Genomic DNA, 23582 nt, shown 5'->3' on the forward strand with positions numbered 1-23582 from the left:
TATTATTATCTACAATTGTTGAGACATAAAATGAGATAGTAAACTATATACAACAACGAAAATGTAAGTAAAACAGAAATAAAAACATAAATGAAAAAGTCTTGTCTTAGTCCTGTCAAAATAGCAAACACTGAACATCTCTCTATATTTAGGTTAAAAGACAGCTTTATTCATTTATTTATTTATTTATTTATTTATTTATTTATTTATTTAAGACTACTTATTTGTACTGAATGTTTATGCTTTCATTATAGTTGCAAAAATATCAGAAATTGATCTCGCACGCGCAGGGAAAAAAGGCAATTATGCCACACATGACTTGCATCGCTCTCATGCCAAGTTTTGAGGATAAATTCGCATTTAGATGCTGCTTGAAATAAAATAAAACTATCAAAAAGCACATTAAAGACTTTAATAAAAAATTAAAACATTCATAAAGGAGTATCTTATGGAAAAACACCACGGGCTCTGCTTTCGGTTTTAAAAGAATCAAGCAGCTTTAAAAATATATATAATTTGCTGAAGAGAAATGACACGAAAAAAAAATAAATAAAAAGATTAAACATATCGGGACTGTTAAAAGAAAATTCCTCTTTGATATTCATTCGACTCCGATACATCAGCTAAGATTATGAATGACGGAGTGTCTCTCCTGCTTCAGCAGCGTGTCCCGCTGGTTAAACGATGAGGCGGAGAGAATGCGCTGCTTTGTGAACCTAACGCGCCATTATTTTAATTCTATATTCGTGAAGAATGAGCCAACCGCATATGCTTAGTCCTGTTGGTCGGGACTCTGCTTTATAACTTAGTTTATTACAATAATCACACTTAGCTTTGCCATCGTTCTTCACATGTTGCCACTCGGCACATCTTGCGCTCCATCTTTAAACAAATGTTTACATTATTGAGGTGCTCTCCGGCGGCAAAGTTTCTGGCAGAGTAGCGAATGAAAAAATGTGCTTGCAGAAATTGGATTAAAAATTTAAATTATATAACAAGCATCGTATTCTTTCTAATCCTCGCCCAGTTTTAATACAAGTTGTGTTTTTTATATTTGTGGCTGTGAAGTTTATTAAGAATATATATATATATATATACATATAGCCTACTTTATTTTTTTTATACTTTAAGTGATCTGCTTGAGGTAGGTCACGTTTATCAATGGTAAGTTTTAGCCTAAGTTTACATCAATAACATAATGTGCATTGTCCTTTACCATACAAAAAAAAAGAAAAAAAAAACATTATTATACATAGTTGCCTGTAGCCTATAAAAAGGCCGCAAATGCATTAAAAGGCAAGCGCATATCTTAGCCTTGAGTTTGTTCACACTCTGCCAGTATTAACATAAATGCTGTATTTTAATATAGCTAATTTTGATGAATTAGCTCTAACCTTTGACAGCTTTTTCTTCTTTTTCCGCGGTTATGCGGCATTATATTTCACACACATATGCAAGGTGACTGAATATGAAGTTAAAATACAAAACATACTGAGCCATAAGTAAAAAAAAAAAAAAAAAAAAACCAAAACAACAGTTATAGCTACTTTACAGGAGAACATTGACGTTTTGAAAAAAAAAAGCAAAAAAAAAAAACTGAACAGAACTGAAACTAAATTATTAAAAATAAAATAATATATAAATATATATAATATATAAAAATATTTTTATTATACTTTTAGTGATCTGCTTAAGGTAGGTCAATTTATTTTTCTCAGTGTTTCACGTACTGTACGGCAATGTCTTTAAATAAATAATTTATTTAGGCCTATTTTCATTATTCATTTATTTTCATTATTCGTTTATTATTCGTTTATGTACAATTGTTGAGACATAAATGAGATAGTAAAATATAATCAACAACGAAAATGGAAATAAAAACAGAAATAAAACATAAATGAAAATGTCTTGTCTTAGTCCTATCAAAATAGCAAACACTGAACATCTTTCTATATTTAGGCTGCTTTATTTATTTATTTATTTATTTATTTATTTAAGACTACTTATTTGTACTAAATGTTTGTGCTTTCATTTTAGTTGTCTTTTACTTCTTCAATTCTATTTTCCAAAACGAATCCTCTTTGCACTTAAAAAGTTTACAATAAAGCGTGTTAACAAATTTTAAATGATTAATGAAGGAATTATAATGCTTTGACTTATTGTTTAATATCATTTACAAGCACAGTAGCTGTATGGGCTATTTCTGTCCGTTCGCATCCCGTCCCTTTGCGCCCCCTGGCGGCTCATTCACAAACTGCGGTCATACACTAAAAACAGAGCGGCACCTATTTCAAACGGCGGCGGTACAAGCCGCGGCGTTAATAGCCACTTTGAACTCTCACCTACTGTATCTTCACATACAATATAAACTTCAGCTGGAAAATCTTCTCCTATTGATTTTCTTAAATCATAACCTAAACATAATCTTGTTTTGTCTTCATATGTAATTATTGCCTTTAGATTCCATCAAAAATTATTAGTCATTTATACATTTATTACTACTTTAAATTTAAATAGAAATGTCTAGGACAGATTGTATATTACAGTCAATGTTTCTATTAATGCTCCTATTTTTACACAAACTTTTCAATAGTGTTTAATACCTATTTCTGCATCTAGTGTTTTTTCTTTCTGGGCAGATCTACATCTGATTTAATTTGAACCCTCACTGTGCTGGCTGATTTCATCTGCATCTCAGTCCTGTAATGACAATCATTTAGTTGGAATTTGACACTTCTTTCCTTTACTAATTTATTTTCTGATATATATATATTAATTTCTTTTTTATCTTTGAGTTATTTTCTTTTGGCTCATAATTATTTCCTAAGGCACTCCCATTAAACTAGTTGTTTATACAATTTTGATGCACTTTTTTATCAGCTGGCTAAAACTTACTGTATGCTTTGTAAATTTCTCTCTGTTTTAATTATTATTCCTTAATTTTTTTTCTAATTATTTTTCACATATGTTTTCATGTAAAATATTATCTTTTTCTTAAACACTGTTCTCTTTCAATTTTTCTCATAGCAATTTAGAACTGTTACTTTCTGACCTTATGTCCTATGAATTTATTTCAAATTGTTATTTCAATCTTTCCTTTAACTATAAATCATTTTTCTAGATTTGAATTTTTCCAGTTTTCACTATCCAATATTGATTTAGGCCATTCACAATACAATTATGTTAAGATTTTCCTTTACTTGATTTGAACTTAAATACTTAGTTCCATTCTTATTTATTCTCCAAATTATGTATTGCCTTAGCAAAAGCTTTTTCTTTAGTCACCACCCTGCATTGTAATTTATCCTTCTATGTTTAAGGAACTTTTATTAAGCCTACTGAAACTTAAACTCAAATTATTTACCATTCATCATAATATATAATTTCATCATTTAAAGTTTCACCTTAAAATTACCTTATAACACTTTTTTTTTTTTTTTTTTTTTACAAATTTGCATGATAATAATTTCTCTAAAATTGACAGGAGTCTGATTTGATACAAGAATGGGTAGCTAAACTTTTGTTCTTAATTTTCCTTCTGTAATGCTTGAACGTAATTTGGACTAGGAGCTACTTTGAGATGGACTGTCAGGCTATCCCCCCTCGCAACCTGAGACAACTAGCTCCAGATTGGTGCAACAGTCTTTTCTATGTTGTCCTGAACTTCCTTCATATCAGGGCACAGTGTTTCCCCCTCTCTCTTTGGGCTGGCTTCTTTCTTTGACTCAGCTGATGTAAAGTTCTGGTGGAGAGTTTTTTCTTTTTGATCAGTTCATCAGTCTCTTGTTAGTGTCTCTTTTGAATGTCTCTGAACAAATGTAGCTTTTTCAGTCCTCAGTAAATCCTGGGCAAAAAGTTCATGTCAAAAGTGTCCACAGCCATTTTGCTTTGTGTTTTTTCACACACCTTTCCATTTGCCAGTATACTCAGAGATGTCTGGTAGGTACGAGACTACAGTCCCCCAAAGTTCATCCATACGTCCTCTTAATTAATATATATAGAATTTAGCTCATGACTTAATAAATTATTTTTTTTCCCATTTTTTCCTTCATCAAATAAAGACTCCTTTTATCCAATTTTTTTTAATTAATTAATTTATTTATCTATTTTTGTTTGCTGTTTAACAACTTATTTTTTCTAATTCTCAATCATTTTTATCATATGTAAATATGCTTAATTTTCTATTTGTTAAATGTTCTTATAATTAATTTCTTTGGCTTTAGATTGTGCTTCACTTATTTTTCCTAATCTTATTCTAGTTTTTCCTCACTAGTTACATTACATCTTACACTATTTTAATTTCTCTAACATTTCCATACCTGTTTTAATTCAACAGTACTATATGGTGGCCTAATGTCTAATATACCTGTTCAAAATCCTTACTGCAATAGCTTCAAGTTCATAGTACTATTTTACCTCTACATGTTTGTTTACTTTAAGCATTTTTCCTATCTGAAATGCAATTTTTAATTCTCAATTACCTTTTAAGTACATAAAATATGAACTATATAATTTTTGAACTCACTATTATGTTCTTTCATTTCTCCTCAGTGTCTATGCTTTACATCTGACTCGCTGCTTTTACTACAAATAGCTGTTGTCTCAGATGACAGCCTGTAGCTGACTTTAAAACAAATGACAACAGTCAACTTACTCCACAACAATTTTTTTCATTGCACTTAAACATAATTTTATCTTTTAAAGCCAAATCTTAGTTTCTTTTAAATGTTACTGTTTTTTTTTCTAATTTTTATTTTATCTGTTTAATATATATATATATATATATATATATATATATATATATATATATATATATATATATATATATATATATATATATATATATATATATATATTAAACATCTTCTCTTTTTATTCTATTAAACAAAGTTTGGACTTCTATTTTCTCCATTTTCCTATGCTTCTTTTCCCTTTTTAAAAATTAGCATTTTTGTCTCTTAGATTTTCCTAATTCATTTTTCTTTAAACTTATTTTCCTTAAACATTTGATCATTAACTCTTCAATTAATCCATATTTATTAAAGTTTTCTCTTCTAATTCTTTATTTACTCAAATCATCAACTTATCTATTTTTATTCATACTGATTTAGTAAATTTATTTCCTGATCAATATAACTATTAATCTCCATATGTAGTTATTTCCATGCTTCAATTTTTGAATTTCTTAATATTTATTAGTCTAACTTCCAGTTGCATTTTTATTAACACTTTTTATTTATTAAATCTTATTCTATCATTAATATTTTCTTATTTCATTTATCTTATTCATTACTTTATAATATTTCTATTTATTTAATACCTTATAATATATCTTTACTCTTTAGCTTCTATCTGTCCTGTGAAACTTTTGTTCTTAAAATAGACAGATTCTTACCACTCCTGAAGCAGACCTTCTTCCAGACTGTCGACATGTCAGGAATTTCAGTCCCCTCTCTGCCTATAGTTCATACTTAAAAACACTTCAAACACACAGAGATTATTCAGAAAAATGTTTAACTATATTCTTCTTTTTAGTCTGTGTCTTTCAAATGCAATATGATCTCAATTAACTTTATTAGGCTTAAACCTCCTCTGTATCACAATCTCTTCCCTAAACTGCATCACTCTCTATCTTATTGTTCTTAAATCACACAACATATGCAATCCTTCTTTTATATTATAATATAAAACGATAATTCTTTTAAACTCACTCTTATTGCAAACATACTTTTAAGCACAATCATACTTCTCACTCAGTCTAACTCATCTCTTACACTGTGTAACCTGAACCTCACCTCTATTCTAGTCTCTCTAGATCAAAGTTGAAGGCTTCTAAGCACCCCAGCAACATAGACAAATACACAACTACTTACAATTACATAAATACACCTCACTCCTCTTGAGTGACCTGTCCGAGCAGCCTCTAACCTTAGAGCTATAACCACAGAATTCTCCACTACACTCCTCTTGAGTGACCTGTTACTTCTGCTCCCGTCTTTACTGTTCTTCAGTAAAAATAGCATTTCACAGGATTTGTGCCTTTTTTCCCCCAGCCTCCTGAATAATAATATTTATCATTATTAAAACAGAACGGGTACTCCGAGGTCTTTGCGCGCTTCTCTCTATACCTTAATCTGTTTTAACTTATTAACTGTCACCACACTTTAAGAACTTCCTCTTAAACCTTAAAAATGCTCTATGCATATTCTTCATAATATTAAAAAATTTCCCAAACATGAGTAACAGTTACTAGTTAACGTTTATCCTATCCGTCAAGGCCCTCTTAGGAAAACACAGATCATTTGCATGCAAATTGTTATTTTCTCCTGGTATTCAAAACCCCTTTGTTTTCCTTTTATCTTTACTTTTACTTTTTTAGTTTTACTTGTAGTTCGTTATAGCTGGAGAAACAGTTCAAGTGACTTTTTTACCGTTACAAGCAGGTCCTTGGTAGAAAAAACACAAACGTATAAGCTTAAAATTGCTTACCGTTTTTTATCGTGGCCACATATTTGTGTTTTTCCTCCAAGCCCCAGCATGTCCAGTGTCACCCGTTCGTCTCTGTCCAGCCCCACGTTGGGCGCCATTTGTGGTAAATATTGACTTCTCATTAATTACAAATTATCAGACCAGAGGTTTTGAATATCAGAAAATAGACTTTCTTCTCCATAATAAAGCCGAGAAAGAGCAGAGCAGACCCCAGAGCATTCTGAAGTCTCTCCTGGACACCTTCCAAAGTCTCTCCTGCACCTTCTAAAGTTTCAGTGTGTTTGTTACAATTTTTATACAGGATTATTTGACACACCCCTAAGTCTCTTTTTAACTCTTGACCATTTTTGAATAGGTTTTTAGTCTAAGGGGTCCTGCTATTCTTGGCTCTCAGCCCACTAGCTCATGTCAACAGAGATGTTACAGGTCTATGTCAGCAAAGTATAGATGCAACTTATGCAAAGGAACTAAGTGTTTACATACATTGTCATGATAGGATAATAACTTGATAATATGTTACTCATTCTAACTTCTGACACATATAGCTTCATACAAGTATTTAACATAAATAATCAGTGCTTTACATATTCAGTTATTCTACACAATCAGTCACTCAGCCTTCTCCTAGTGTTGCTCCTGTGCAGGCATACTCATCTTACACAGACATATCACTGTATTTTTAACACAGGCTGGCATGTTTGCTGCAAACACTACATACATTTTGAGAAGAGAAAATTAACTGCTTTACACTTAGAAAATACTTCATACAGAGAGAATAGAAATCTTCTTCAGTGTGACCTAGTTTTTTATTGAATATAGACTCCGACTGAGCAGATAGAACAGGCACTTAGCAGGTAACCGAAATGACATCTCTGATGAAGACAGTGCATCTGCAACAACAGCACTAGTAAGAAAATATAAAGAAATCCTATTTTTTCCTATTTAATTTTATTTAATTCAGAAGAAAATTAACTTGTTTGAATTTATTTTTTATATAGTTTTATATTTGTCTTTATTTCTTTACTCATTTGTTAATAGAAGATTCCAAAGCTTTCTGCCTTGAGGAGCTGTTTGCTGTGGAGGACATGGCAATTGAAGCAAGAATGCAGACCAGCGTCAGCAGCACTACAGAGGAGATATAGAGATAATAAATAAGTACAGACTGCTTCCGTCTACACTGTCCTCAGTAAGTCCAGTAACCTGGTGGTGGGACATAAATGACACTCTGCCAATGCTTTCAGAATTGGCATCAAGGTATCTTTGCATGCAAGCATCATCCACAACCTCAGAGCGTACATTTTCCACTGCTGGGGACATTATCAGCCAGGAGCGGGCTTGTCTGTCTCCTGAAAAAGCAGACATGCTCATTTTTCTGAAGAAAACTGTTGAGTAATTTCAGTTGATCCTAAAAGATTAGTTCACCAAAAAATGAAAATTCTGTCATTAATTACCCTAATGTTGTTCCAAACCCATAAGATCTTTGTTTATCTTCAGAACACAAATAAAGATCATTTGGACTTAATCCAAGAGCTTTCTGATCCTCCCATAGATTTACTGGATAAGCATTTATCAATGCCCCGAAAGGAACCAAAAACATAATGTGGCGAGTAGGGTTGGGCATCGTTTGGGTTTTTTCGATACCGGTGCCTAATCGATACTTTTAAAACGATACCGGTGCCAAAACGGTGCCTGAATCGATACTTTTTAGCCCCAAAATGATGGTGGATGACTCTACAAAATAATTTTATTTGACAAAATATTTTTAAAAATAATTTTAACAGAACAATATGATTACAGTTTAAAGTAAACATAAATTCATACTGTATTACATTAATACATTTCCTTTGATCATTTGTTGGTGAGCATGAATTTAAGATTTGCATTATGAAATTACATTAGCTTACTATTAACCTGTGGGGGCGGGCAGGGGCCACGTACTTTTAGGAGCACATTTTAACATATATATCACAAAATACTTAACATTATTCATAGTCATTTTTGTTCATGCATCACTCTGCAGTCTTCATAAACAAGATAATTAAATAACTTAAACTCAAAATAATCTTCCTTGTTTATTTATTTGACAAGTAACGTTATACGGGTGTTGGAGAACACATTTCTAGCATTCAAGTACATCAAGGCACATTGCTGCACCTGTAAACTTTAACAGGCCTACAGCTGAAGTCGATTTATTTTGCCCTCCCATTCATTTACAATAATGTTTCTGAAAGTGTTTACACTGTTTCCTAAAAAATAATTATTCTGGAGTAATAATAAGTGCTATTTTTTATTGTTTATTTCGTGCATTAATAATGACCTAAACACATTGAATGACAGTAAAAAGTAGCAATTTTACTCAATAAATGCGTTAAAAATATCAACTGATTTATATATAGTCATTCAAATGAACTTAAAACGATAAAAAACTGCAACAAACATTTATTTAGGCCCGAACTACAAAACCAAATGTAAAACAATTTTAGTATCAGTTTTGCTTAAGTTGCACGCTAGTGTTGCAGGAGAGGGGAGTGGTCGATTTAAGACTAGCTATTTACGGGAGTTGTAGTCCATAGCGAAGTGTATTGTGGGTAGTGTAGTTCGACACGCATGCTGGATGATGTGAGCTCGCTGTGTGCTGTGCTGTGCTGCTGAAACTGAGGAAGAAAGTTTTACTCGGCTTTGTTTTATGTTCACTCAAGTTATTCCACCCGAGAGCTGTTCATAACTAGATAGAATAGACATAGAGATAGATTGATCTCTGCAGCAGCTGCCGGAGAGCTGCGCGCTGCAGACGCAGCTGGTGTGAAAGGCAAACGGCTGTGTGCTGCTTCTGCTCTCCGTACGCGCTGCTCATGCGCTACTTTCGCTTGTGGTGTGAAACAGGCGTAACGTCCTTGCTGCAGCACCAAAATTAGGCACTGAAATTCATACGCTGATTTAATAATGGTACGTATCGGTTACCTAGCAGGTTTCGGTACCCAATCCTAGTGGCGAGTATGCTGATGCCACGTCGCCTTGGTCCCGGATTCACCCCAGCTGTCACTTAATCAGCACGGATCGATCCCAGCTGGAGCTCATCAGCAGACACTCGTATAAGCCATCCCCAAACACAAGGAAGACGAGCTTCATTTCACTCAATAGCCGCATTTCCACTATCGGGCCAGTGCGAGCCAGGGCTTTAATCGGGCCGGGCCGGGCCGGGCCAATAGCCCGGGAGGTTGAGAAATGAGACCGAAATCATGTCGCGTTTCCACTGTCGGGCTAGTAGCTCATGTCGTAAATATTGACTTCTCATCAATTACAAATTATCAGACCAGAGGTTTTGAATATCAGAAAATAGACTTTATTCTCCATAATAAAGCCGAGAAAGAGCAGAGCAGACCCCAGAGCATTCTGAAGTCTCTGTGTTGCTCCTGTGCAGGCATACTCATCTTACACAGACATATCACTGTATTTTTAACACAGGCTGGCATGTTTGCTGCAAACACTACATACATTTTGTGAAGAGAAAATTAACTGCTTTACACTTAGAAAATACTTCATACAGAGAGAATAAAATCTTCTTCAATCCCTCCTCTTAAGACTTTAGTCTTAATATTATTGTCTTTTAACCCCAAAGTGCAATTTCATAATCCAGTTCTCTTAATTACCTCTATCTAGTGTCTGAAATTAGCCACATAGCTGTTATCAATTGACTAGATTATGCCACTGTACTTTGACAGAAGTCCAGCCAAACATCTCCCCTTTCTCTTTTGATTTGAAGGAAGTAAAAGACTGTACTCTCTTTTTCTCTTAACACATCAAAGACAACAATGTTTTAAGCATAAGTATTCAGTTGGTTCAGTGCTAGCTGCTAGTGTTCACACTCATGTAGAATATACTGAAGTGATATTATATATAGGTACCATGAAAGCAATATGCAAACAAAATCAATATGCAAACGTAAAAAGCATCAAATGTTGATCTTGATCTTTCCTCATCCTTGTTTCTCTTCTTCTGAGCTATCAGCATCTTCACTTGACTTTAATAGATGTTAATGGAGATGTGTGGTTGAGAGTCTGAGTTCTGGAATCTGCAGTTGTGCATTCATCATCCCTTGATTTGTGACACTTCTGTATGTGGTATTCAGGCACATTATCAGAATCACTCTTTTCTTTGTTCTGATAAACTCTTGCTTCCACACGTGGCACTTAGTAGTTTAGAGCTTTGGAATATTCAGGCTCCTCTGTTTCCAGTCAGCTTTCCCTTGCTGGAGTTGTTCCCTTTCGCTCCTTTGAGGCATTGGTACCTCATCAATGGCATCCACTTTGGCAGCTGTTGGATTTGCCCTCATCCAGATATGGTCCTTTCCTCCTGAGCTCTCCAGAGCATCCACAGATAGACTCGATCAGCTGGACCAATTGGACCTTATATCTCTGCTCTCTCACATGGCTCCTTTCTGGTTTCCTGCACAGATATCGCTTTGCACATGGCAATTATTTGTTTCTTCATAAAAGTCCCTACTGCATTAGACATCTTTGCAAACCATTCCAAGAGGTTATGTGCATGGTTATATGTGAGATTATATGCCAGGTTTTATGCAAAGTTTCATGTGGTTTCTTGCAAGGGTCATGCGGTTTCTTGCAAGGTTTCTTTCAAGGGTCGACCCAATAGCAGTTCATGCGATGCGGTGTTAGATGCTTGTTTCTGTCAGTTTCCATGCCATCACTCACCAATGCACTTGTAAACACATTAATCCCATTAAGTTTATTATTTTCAAATATTTCATTGAGCGTTGGTCTTGATGGATCATCTTCACCTCTTTCAGCCATTTCTGGTAACTGAGCATAATACAATTATTCTCTCTTTTGCTTTATTCATAATTTTTCATACTTCTTTAGATGTTTTTATTTATTGATCATTCATTAACTTCATGAATGCAAACCCATTATGAACTTATTTCTGAAGGCATTTCGAAATTTAGGAAATACTTCTCTTGTCACAGATGTAATAACTGTTCCTGCTTCATAATTTGCTTCTAGTATTACTCCAATCATCTACTCATCATAGTTTCTTAACAGTGCTTGTTTACAGAATAATTCTCTATCTAGTCAACACCAAAAACAGTCATCATCTCACTGTTTGGAGCAATGGTCTCCACTCAAGTCTTTTAATTAAACTAGAGCTCTGTGAAGCTGTAGATAATTCAATCATCCACATATTGTGACAGTGTCCATACTATGATCTTCTCCCTTATTATAACCCTTTATGCATTCTGGTGTATACAGTATATGCTATTCACCAAGCTACACGAGTACAAATAAGTTTCTACCCTCCTCTGGTAGTTACCTAAAATAAACTCAATAGAAACCAAACCACTTAAAATATTTACCATCCAAAAGAACATATCTTTACATACAATATTAACTTCAGCTGGAAAATCTTTTCTTATTGATTTTCTTAAATCATAACCTAAACATTAAGCGTCTTTTATCTGTCTTGATTAACCATTTATTTTAACTATCAAATTAACTTCAATTAAATATTATTAGTTACTTATAATTTATTACTACTTTAAATTTAAATAGAAATGTCTAGGACAGATTGCATATTACATTATCTAGATGTTTCTATTAGTGCTCCTATTTTTACACAAACTTTTCAATAGTGTTTAATACCTATTTCAGCATTTAGTGGTTTTCTTTATGGGCAAATCTACATCTGATTTAATTTTAACCCTGACTATGCTGGCTGATTTTATCTGCATCTCAGTCCTGTAATGACAATCATTTAGTTGGAATTTGACACTTCTTTCTTTTACTAATCAATTTTCAGAGCTATATATTAATTCCTTTTTCGTCCTAATTTATGGTACTGTCTTTTGGCTAACATTTATTTCTTAAGGCATTCTCATTAAACTAGTTGTTCATACAATTTTGATGCACTTTTTTATCAGCTGACTAAAACTTACTGTATGTTTTGTAAATTTCTCTTTGCTCTGTTTTAACTATTATTCCTTAATATTTTTTTTCAAATTATTTTTCACATATGTTTTCATGTGAAACAATATCTTTTTCTTAAACACTTTTCTCTTTCAATTTTTCTTATAGTAATTTAGAACTGTTACTTTTTGACCTTATCATGTCCTATGAATTCATTAAAATTGTTGTTTCAATCTTCTCTTTAACTATAAATAATTTTTCTAGATTTGAATTTTTCCAGTTTTCAATATCCAATCTTGATTTAGGTCATTCACAATAATATTATGCTTAGATATTATTGCCTTATCAAAAGCTTTTTCTTTTTCTTTAGTTAGTCTGCTGCATTGTAATTTATCATTCTATGTTTAAGGAACTTTTTGATTAAACCAATTGAAACTTAAACCTAAATTATTTAACATTCATCATAATATATTATTTAACAATACACATTTAAAGTTTCATCTTAAAATGTAGCTTTTTCAGTCCTCAGTAAAACCTGAGTATGCAGTGCCTGCATCACTGCTGTAGCATGTCACAAGTGTCAACAGCCATTTTGCTCATTGTGTTTTTCAAACACCTTTCCATTTGCCAGTGTACTCAGAGATGTCTGGTAGGTACAAGACTACAGTCCCCCAAAGTTCATCCCTATGTCTTCTTAATTAATATATATAGAATTTAGCTCATGACTTAATAAAATATATATATATATTTTTTTTTTTCCATTTTTTCATTCATCAAATAAAGACTCCTTTTGTAGTTTAACAACTTATTTTCTCTAATTATTTTTCATTCTCAATCATTTTTATCATATGTAAATATGCTTAATTTTCTATTTGTTAAATGTTCTTATAATTAATTTCTTTGGCTTCAGATTGTGCTTCACTTATTTTTCCTAATCTTATTCTAGTGTTTCCTCACTAGTTACATTACATCTTACACTATTTTAATTTCTCTAACATTTCCATACCTGTTTTAATTCAACAGTACTATATGGTGGCCTAATGTCTAATATACCTGTTCAAAATCCTTACTGCAATAGCTTCAAGTTCATAGTACTATTTTAACTCCCCATGTTTGTTTACTTTAAGCATTTTTCCTATCTGAAATGCAATTTTTAATTCTCAATTACCTTTTAAGTACATAAAATATTAACTATATAATTTTTGAACTCACTATTATGTTCTTTCATTTCTCCTCAGTGTCTATGCTTTACATCTGACTCACTGCTTTTACTACAAATAGCTGTTGGCTCAGATGACAGCCTGTAGCTGACTTTAAAACAGATGACAACAGTCAACTTACTCCACAACAATTTTTTATTGCACTTAAACATAATTTTATCTTTTAAAGCCAAATCTTGTTTTCTTCAAAATGTTGCTGTTTTTTCTAATTTTTATCTTATATTACTTTATAATATATATTTTTAAACATCTTCTCTTTTAATTCTATTAAACAATGTTTGGACTTCTTTTTTCTCCATTTTCCTATGCTTCTTTTCCTTTTCAAAAATTAGCATTTTTGTCTCTTAGATTTTCCTAATTCATTTTTTTAAGCTTATTTTCCTTAAACATTTGATCATTAACTCTTCAATTAATCAATATTCATTAAAGTTTTTTCTTCTAATTCTTTATTTACTCAAATTATTAACATATCTTTTTTTTTATCAATATAACTTAATTTTTTTCCTGATCAATATAACTATTAATCTCCATATGTAGTTATTTCCATGCTTCAATTTTTTATTTCTTAATATTTATTAGTATAGCTTCTAGTTGCATTTTTATTAACACTTTTTATTTATTAAATCTTATTCTATCATGTATATTTTCTTATTTCATTTATCTTATTCATTACTTTATATTTCTATTTATTTAATACCTTATAATATATCTTTACTCTTTAGCTTCTATCTGTCCTGTGAAACTTTTGTTCTTAAAATAGACAGATTCTTACCACTCCTGAAGCAGACCTTCTTCCAGACTGTCGACATGTCAGGAATTTCAGTCCCCTCTCTGCCTATAGTTCATACTTAAAAACACTTCAAACACACAGAGATTATTCAGAAAAATGTTTAACTCGTATATTCTTGTTTTTAGTCTGTGTCTTTCAAATGCAATATGATCTCAATAAATTTTATGAGGCTTAAACCTCCTCTGTATCACAATATCTTCCCTCAACTGCATCACTCTCTATCTTATTGTTCATAAAATCACACAACATATGCAGTCCTTCTTTTATATTATAATATAAAACGATAATTCTTTTAAACTCACTCTTATTGCAAACATACTTCTAAACACAATCATACTTCTCACTCGTCCTAACCTCATCTCTTACACTGTGTAACCTGAACCTCACCTCTATTCTAGTCTCTCTAGATCAAAGGTGATAGCTTCTAAGCACCCCAGCAACATAGACAAATACACAACTACTTACAATTACATAAATACACCTCACTCCTCTTGAGTGACCTGTCCGAGCAGCCTCTAACCTTAGAGCTATAACCACAGAATTCTCCACTACACTCCTCTTGAGTGACCTGTTACTTCTGCTCCCGTCTTTACTGTTCTTCAGTAAAAATAGCATTTCACAGGATTCTTGCCTTTTTTCCCCCAGCCTCCTGAATAATAATATTTATCATTATTAAAACAGAACGGGTACTCCGAGGTCTTTGCGCGCTTCTCTCTACTTTATTAATCTGCTTTAATCTCTTAACTGTCACCACACTTTAAGAACTTCCTTTTAAAACTTAAAAATGCTCTAGGCATAATCTTCATCATTAAAAAATTTCCCAAACATGAGTAACAGTTACTAGTTAACGTTTATCCTATCCGTCAAGGCCCTCTTAGGAAAACACAGATCATTTGCATGCAAATTGTTATTTTCTTCTGGTATTCAAAACCCCATTGTTTTCCTTTTATATCTTTACTTTTACTTTTTTAGTTTTACTTGTAGTTCTTTATAGCTGGAGAAACAGTTCAAGTGACTTTTTACCGTTACAAGCAGGTCCTTGGTAGAAAAAACACAAACGTATTAGCGAAAATTGCTTACCGTTTTTTATCGTGGCCACATATTTGTGTTTTTCCTCCAAGCCTCAGCATGTCCAGTGTCACCCGTCTATCTCTTTCCAGCCGCACGTGCGGGCGCCATTTGTCGTAAATATTGACTTCTCATCAATTACAAATTATCAGACCAGAGGTTTTGAATATCAGAAAATAGACTTTATTCTCCATAATAAAGCCGAGAAAGAGCAGAGCAGACCCCAGAGCATTCTGAAGTCTCTCCTGGACACCTTCCAAAGTCTCTCCTGCTACTTCTCCTTTATTTATGTTTTTGACACACCCCTATGTGTCTCTTTTTAACTTTTGACCATTTTTGAATAGGTTTTCTAGTCTAAGGGGTCCTGCTATTCTTGGCTCTCAGCCCACTAGCTCATGTCAACAGAGATGTTACAGGTCTATGTCAGCAAATTATAGATGCAACTTATGCAAAGGAACTAAGTGTTTACATACATTGTCATGATAGGATAATAACTTGATAATATGTTACTCATTCTAACTTCTGACACATATAGCTTCATACAAGTATTTAACATAAATAATCAGTGCTTTACATATTCAGTTATTCTACACAATCAGTCACTCAGCCTTCTCCTAGTGTTGCTCCTGTGCAGGCATACTCATCTTACACAGACATATCACTGTATTTTTAACACAGGCTGGCATGTTTGCTGCAAACACTACATACATTTTGTGAAGAGAAAATTAACTGCTTTACACTTAGAAAATACTTCATACAGAGAGAATAAAATCTTCTTCACTCATAGCGCGTCACGCAAACACCGCCCACAGAACGTCCCCGAATCAAACGTCACACAACCCGCCCACTTCAGTGGGAATCAGGACAGGCAGATAAAGCACACCATAGAATCATCCTGAAACGAAACCATTAAAATGAAGACAACCGAAACAAACAAATGACACGTTACTGTACAGCATTACATGAAATGTCTATACGCACAGACCTGTGTATTTCCATTCATTACATTTTAGTCGCCGACCGACTGTTGGCATTGTGCATCGAGTGCTCTCGCCACTAACGGAGGGACCCAACACAGAGAGCGCACACATCCATAATATAAAGCCACAGAAATTCTCGTTTATAACTCGATATGGCATGTATTTTATAACATCCTCGTTTTGATAGACATCGTGTTAAGTGTTTCCGGCACAAGAGCGAGTAGCCTAATAAAATATAGCCATATTTGTTGCGCTCGGCAGCTATTCACTAAAGCTCTTCATTTAAAGTTTCATTTATAAATTTAACCACATCATATAAAAACATAAACAGTTGTTTGAGGATAAAGAACACATTTTGTGTTTGGACTTTCCCCCGATGCGTTTAAAGCAGCGAGCACTGCGCAGGACTGAGTGACAGAAAAAAAGGTAGGAAAGATTCTGCTTTCACTCACCCAAATAATGCTCTGTTTGCGCGATTTGATTAATATCATCGCAACCAAATACTTTATAAATAATATTTCAAACCTTCTCCGGTGTTAATTGTTTTTAGAAAATATCGAAAATCTTTTTTTTCAGACAGGTCTTTGTAAAATGAAAGTTAGGATATAAGTGGCTTTAAAACGGTTTGATTTAAGTATTGTATATAGGCTACCTACATATAGCTAGCTTTTGTTTATTTTATATTGGTTTATTTATTTAATGCGATTTATATATATATATATATCCGATATTTGTAATTCTTTAAATTATATTTCAATATAGCTTAGGCTATTTTATCTAGATATGACACTATATTGTTTAAAGTCTATGAAAGTGGGCATGTAATTTGTTAAGTTTTATGTCTTTCTGTTGTATTTATATTGTGTATTATCTCCAAAATAAATACAGAAAAAAGCCGCTCGCGGCATAACAGAGCTGTGAAGGAGCGCTCTTGCCCGGTCTCACACACACATACAGGCATTTAAACGCGCACAAACAAACATTTTACCCTTGACAAAAACTCTGGAAAACCTTTACTGTCTGCTGTGTCTTTAATATGGTGTAAAGATTATTATGCGTTATTGAAACATAAAGGAGAACGCAGCAAAGAACGTCACTATAAATTTAAACTACTTTATTATTTTATGCAGCAGCCTTACATTTTAAAAGGGAAACATAAGGGTGATCATACGCAAAAAGATCCCAGACTATAAGGCTAGATGTTTTCTTTCCCTTATTTCTTTATTTGTTTGGCGCATGTGCTCATGTGCAACCAGAAAACTGCCCGCCTCTCCTTTCACTCCGCCCGAAGCCCCAGCGGGCCCTCCTTGGCCCAAGGCAGGGCCGGAGTGGGACTCTTTTTCAGCCCTGGAGTTTTAAGCCTTAGACCGGCCCACCGCAGTTCACGACTGACTATATTAAAATAAGGTCATTTCCAATTCAGTTTCTAATTACACTATCACGTCTTTTTTAAAAAAAATTTTTTTTTTTTTTGAGAAAACAGCTGCTTTAGAACTTTAAATGTTCAAAAACCCTAACAGTATTATATGTCTTAACAATAAAACTATAATTAAAAAAAAAAAAAACATACTCAGACAAGAATCAAACCCGGATCGGCAGCGTCGTAATCTAACGTGCTAACCACTGGACCACAACTGTTGTATATGAAGGACTGACTCATCAGTAATATCATCATTAACCTGTAGGCAGAGCAGAGCTGCGGTAAAATAATGAATAAGAAGACTGTAGTCAAGTAAGTAAATAAATTAATTTAAAAAGTGTGACTGCTGAGAGCAACAGATTCTGGAGCTAGGGACACCGGCCCTCGCGGCCAAAAAACGGACCGGCCCACCGGGAATTCTCCCGGTCCTCCCGATTAGCCAAACTGGGCCTGGCCCAAGGTATTTGGCGGGCCTAATAAGGCCGGCTGCTGGCCCCAAGAAAGCCCGATTAGGTTTGCTTTGGCCCGATTAGGCCCCGGAAATGACAGTGGAAACGCGACTGGCCTTGACTGGCTCGCTTTAGGCGCGATAGTGGAAACGCAGCTAATGACTCCCTGTGCTAATGTCTGTGTCTCTCTGTCTCTCCTCTCTAGCGGACTCCAGCAGTTGACCGATCCTTCACCAGAACTCTCACTCAAACTCACATTCTCCCTGGAGCACTAGAGCACCTATCCACTGAAGAGCACCATATTCATCTCATTTCACGTACTTCACTATATAAATAAATCACCCTCCGGAGACCTGTTTGTAACACCAACGCTTTGTGTATGTGTTTTTCCTCTGACTCGCCACAATAGTCAAAATAAGTTCATGTGACTTAAGTTGTTCAATTATAATTATATGAAGCTAAACAAAAATAACTTTATTCAACGATTTATCTATGGGAGGATTAGAAAGCTCTTGGATTAAATGCAAAATATCTTCATTTGTAGATAATTAATGACAGAATTTCAATTTTTGGGTGAACTAAACCTTTAAGCAGCTGTAAGCCTCACAAATACGTAAAATTAATTGACTGAAAACTGCTTGAACTTTATTAAAACTGTTTGCACTAATATATTGTGTTAACTACACAGAGGCATGCAGCAGTGGCAACGTCAAAAGAAAGCTTCCCCTAAATCGAGACTAAAGGTTACTTTCTTTGGGGAAGCAGGCACAGACTCTGGTGCCCTACGCAAAGACAGTAGCTAACAGGTCATAATAATTTCGAAGAGGAATTTCAGATCAGATTTCTTTAATTACAACGTCATTTCTGTTGTGCAGTAATGTTAGCAGAGATCGAAGACCGATTGTTCATCTGTGGTGCAGACAAAAGAGGAAAGAGTCCCCTCTACAGCATTAACAGTGTAGGTCAGAATTACTTCAGGTGTGCAGTTTTGATTACAGGTTGTGAATCAAATGTATTACTGTTGAACTGTTGATGTCACATGCACTAATTTACAGATATTCTTATTTACCTTTCGGGACCTTGAACATGACAGAAGAAGGTGAGGGAACAGACCCCGAAATGCAGACGAGCTGAAGGCCGATATCAAAGCAACTTGGGCTACAATAGTACCTCAACCTTGTTGAAGGCCGATCGCCTCCATATTGAGGACATAATACAGTACATTAACACATTTTTCAGAAGGCCAGCGTGTGTTTAAGATCCTTTTTATTGGTCAAATGAAATATGCTAATTTTGTGAAATACTGGATTTGAGTTTTTTCATGTTTATCCATAATCATTTAAATTGAAACAAAGGATTGAAATACTTCATTTTGTGTGTTGTGAACTAATAACACATAAGTTAAACTTTTTAAAACAAATTATTCCAATTTTTTTGGCACATACCTGTAGCCTGACCTGTCACCTAAAACGTTTTTGCCATGGCAAACCCTACCAGGAGCATCAGCCCCCAAAAACATAGCTGTAGGATCACTCAGGCAGTGTTTCAGACACAATTTTCTTATTGCTCCCTAATCTCAAAATCTGCAAGAGTAGAGGGATTTGACGCGACCGGCATTTTTAAAAGTGAAATCGAATAGGAAGAAAATGGGAAGAAATCCAGAAGTATTGCTTGGAGTTACTAGGAACGTTGTGCACTTGGCTGTATATCTTATCAGGGAAGAGAACGTGACACAAATTTATCATTTCACTGCCTTCTGAGTGACCCAAAGGTCCGTTCTGAATGAACAGTGAAAATAAAAAGGGATGTCAGAGCTCATTTTCAGCTAAGTTAAGGAAAATGGCACTAGTTAGCTAACCTTTCCCAAACACATTTTAGATGCCATTTATCAAACTCGAGTTAATAAAACAGAAATGACTGGCCGTGAAGGTCATCAGTTCACCCACCGCTGTTTACTGAGTGCAAACACAGATGAGGGATCCACTTGATGACTCGAATGATCTTCGTGGCTGCTTCACGCTTCAGTGTTCGTGTGTCTGGGCCCTGTCATACACCCGGTTTAAGGTGTGATGCAACTGTTGTTTGCTAGTTTCAGCTGGACATTTTGACGTTTTGCAGCACGCTGTTTAAATAGCAAATACATTTGCGTACTGCTCTAAAAAAGGAGGTGTGCTGAGGCGCATTGTTGGCACGTTGCTATTTTGAGGAACTAAACTGTTCAATAGACCAGCTGAGAGGAGGTCTAAAGTTCAGCGCAGAGCGAGTCAGTTGTGCGTATTGCTTAAACATTGCTTAATACACACAGGATGTGCAGCAATACGCAAATATCTTTACCAATATTATTTATTATATGCAGATTATATTTGTTTTATTAAAAACCAGCTTCGATTTGCCCACCTGTCAACTCACCGTGTTACATAGGCTGAAGCAGGCAAGCCCCCACAGTGTTTACCTGCTGCCATGAACTGAAGTCTAGGAGTTCTTGAGTGTGTTACTCTTAAAGAAACTGTGATGTTGTTTGATGCCTAATCTGCTTTTAATGGGTTACATTAAACTCACTGAATGATGATGTTTACACACTATTTCTGCATTTTGAAATATCAGCAACAGCTTGAGGTTTGTGTTGTCAATGCAATGTTTACAGTTCTGGTCTTATACTTCTGGGTTTCTTCCCACTGCAGCCTCGCTTTGGTTCTTCAAAATGGTGACTGCGTGAAATAAGCGTATGGCAAAAATCGTATTAGCAGTGTGGTGCAAAATGTCTTTATTTATAGTGCCCTGACCTTTTAATAGCAGGGGAACTGCTATAGAATGGCTCGTACCATCACAACGGTCAAGTATGTTTGACATGCTTTTCTCTCTATTTGCCACTTGCTTTTCTTTTCTTTTGCTGCCTGCTGTTCATTCAATCAACAAATTGCAACCAGTCAAGCACCAAAATCAACTTTCACTTCAAGTTGAGCTAAACCCTCTTTCGCTTGTATGAAACGCGCACTGTCATTGGACAGAAAGAAAACCACAGCTGATTAAAGCGGGAGTTTAAAGATCAGCAAAGCGACTCAGATGACAGGGACTCATTAGCTTTAGTTGATTTCTGTTGTAGAATTTCTCATCTGGGTTATCACTGTCTGTAGAGAAACGTTTTGCAGTTGAGGGGTGACGTTACTGCTGTCTGAATGTCCATCATCATCAGTCAGTCAAGTAGTCTTTATACATTTCCCGAAGGCGATTTGGTTGCAGCATACACGCATGTCACACATAATACTCAAAGCACATAATACAATACAAAATTCTACCCTAAATTCAAAAACGTTACAGCTGAGGGGATGAATGAAAGTTTAAACTGATTTGGTTTACTAATAGGAGTTCTGTAACGATTACTTAAAGGGAGAAGTGGCTATTTAAAATACTTTGAATGTTTTATATTTTGTTACAGACATACAGTGTCATCCTGCAACTGTTTTCAGCATATGAAATGTCCCAAACCCTATTCTGAACTTTCAGAAATGGGGGAAAAATTTTGTTTTTACTCTCTGGTAGTCATGTTGCTATGTTATATATGCATTCAAAAACATTCAGGAAAGAGTTTTATGTAAATTCAGACCACGAGTCCACATATATGGACACCATGTTTCTCTAAAAGTACATCATATCAAAAGATGATACTTAGATTTTTATTCTAATTAGGTTCCAATAAGCCCAAATAGCAAAGAGAAATAAAAAAATGCATGTAAAAAACATCTTGGCCCTTAAGAGGATATCATATATAATTTTAAAAAAAGAGTTAAAGTTTTAAATGAAAAAAATTTGTCATTTATTGAGAAAATAAACTGGCAAGCACATTGAACTTTCCTCAGTCAGAATTTGTCCTTCTAAAACATAATAATATTAATAATGCAGAGCTTCACTTTTTGAAGGTTTATGGATAACAAAAATAGCCCAATTAGTATTAATATTACCTTGAACATGGGCCGCTTTTGGCTTCAAAACCTTCATAGTGTTTTTTTTCTTCTTCAAGAATAAGGTCCAAGATTCAGAATAAACGTTGGGCTACTTGTAGTGAAAGATGACTTCACTTTTGTCATATTGTATGTTGTCTTGCTGGATGAGGATGTTTGACTCATGAAAAATATGAGTTTGCATACTGATTAGCTGAAGTCACACTGATGTGACGTCAACAGATGATTCGGCTTTTTTCAACAGGTTATTTTCACAATTTATGATGGTGTAGCAGCCAAAATAGGACAAATGAGGTTATGTATAGGACAAATTCTGTTCTATCCCCTCCCCCCACACTCTGGCTACGGGCCTGAAATATGACAGAAGCATGAAATTATTTACAAACTTGCTGCTGTAAATCTGAGTGTTTGATATTTATAATCTGCACCGCTAAGAACTTAATTTGACTATTTAAAAGGTGATTTTTTCTCAATGTTAGGATTTTTTTTATGAAATATTGACAATAAAAATCAAGATTGAGATTTAGAGTTTATTGTTCGTTGTGTTTTAATCCACAGTAGGAGGAAGAGGAGTGAAGAGGAAAGCGGATGATGATTTTCACAGTATTTTAGGTGAAGGCAAACCATACGCTCTGCGGAAACGCATCAGAGTTGCAGAGCTGGAGAACACAAGAGACACAGAGATGAGCAGCTATCAAGAGAAAACCAGCTCAGGTGTGTCTCCATCAAAACTTGTACAGCTTCAGCACCATACATTTATCACCACTGAAGATTCTGAAACATGAAGCAGGGTGCAAAGTGTTTCACTCAGTTAGCTGCTAAATCCAGTGAGCATGCGGAGATTTTGGCCACTAGGCAACAATACAGTGTCTGGATCAAAGTGATTGATTTATCTATTATGGCCAAAATCAAGTTGAACACTTTCTACTGTAAACATGTCAGAACTCAGATGTTGATTTGAACTTAATTCGGGCACTTTAAAGGGGATTTTCTCAATCTTTATATTCTGAAGAGTGTATTGTTCATTGTGTTGTCATCCACATTAGGAGGAAGAGGAGTGAAGCGGAAAGCGGATGATGATTTTCACAGTGTTTTAGGTGAAGGTAAACCTTATGCACTGCGCAAACGCATCAAAGTTGCTGAGCTGGAGAACACAAGAGTGGACGCCGACACAGAGGCGTCCAGCTCAGGTCAGTCCACTCTTTATGACTGGAGAAATACTGGAAAACTGGAGCACTGCTGCCATTCGTTAAATCCCAGAGTAAAATAAATGCCAATTAATGAAA

General features: G+C 34.5%; 1 protein-coding gene and 1 long non-coding RNA gene across 15 annotated transcripts in view; one reads left to right on the top strand and one right to left on the bottom strand.

Moving 5' to 3' along the window:
• LOC137487301 (uncharacterized) overlaps positions 1 to 23582 on the top strand; it is a 133883-nt gene that overhangs the window by 107829 nt on the left and 2472 nt on the right. For 2 of the 14 annotated variants that reach the window (XR_015945055.1, XM_087287577.1), the window contains exons 5-11: positions 7309 to 7396; positions 7528 to 7675; positions 19026 to 19143; positions 19213 to 19295; positions 19393 to 19436; positions 22855 to 23010; positions 23343 to 23486. The exons of 6 other annotated variants lie outside the window; for them this stretch is intronic. Coding sequence is in view for 1 of the 8 variants with exons in the window: in XM_087287577.1 (XP_087143703.1) it covers positions 19424 to 19436; positions 22855 to 23010; positions 23343 to 23486 (313 nt within the window). In the remaining 7 variants the exon portion in view is untranslated. Of the gene's footprint in view, positions 1 to 7308; positions 7397 to 7527; positions 8243 to 18542; positions 18715 to 19025; positions 19144 to 19212; positions 19296 to 19392; positions 19437 to 22854; positions 23011 to 23342; positions 23487 to 23582 lie in introns of those variants that run through there. 6 more of the 14 variants (XR_015511833.1, XR_015511834.1, XR_015511836.1 and 3 more) reach the window with 6 other exon arrangements.
• On the bottom strand, positions 9810 to 14850 carry LOC147833424 (uncharacterized). Its single transcript, XR_015511887.1, has 2 exons — positions 14403 to 14850; positions 9810 to 11309 (listed from the first exon to the last, which is right to left on the bottom strand). It is a non-coding gene; the product is annotated as an uncharacterized LOC147833424 (long non-coding RNA).

The sequence above is a fragment of the Danio rerio genome, chromosome 16, assembly GCF_052040795.2.
Source record: "Danio rerio strain M-AB ecotype USA chromosome 16, GRCz13ab, whole genome shotgun sequence".
Lineage (NCBI taxonomy): Eukaryota > Metazoa > Chordata > Actinopteri > Cypriniformes > Danionidae > Danio > Danio rerio.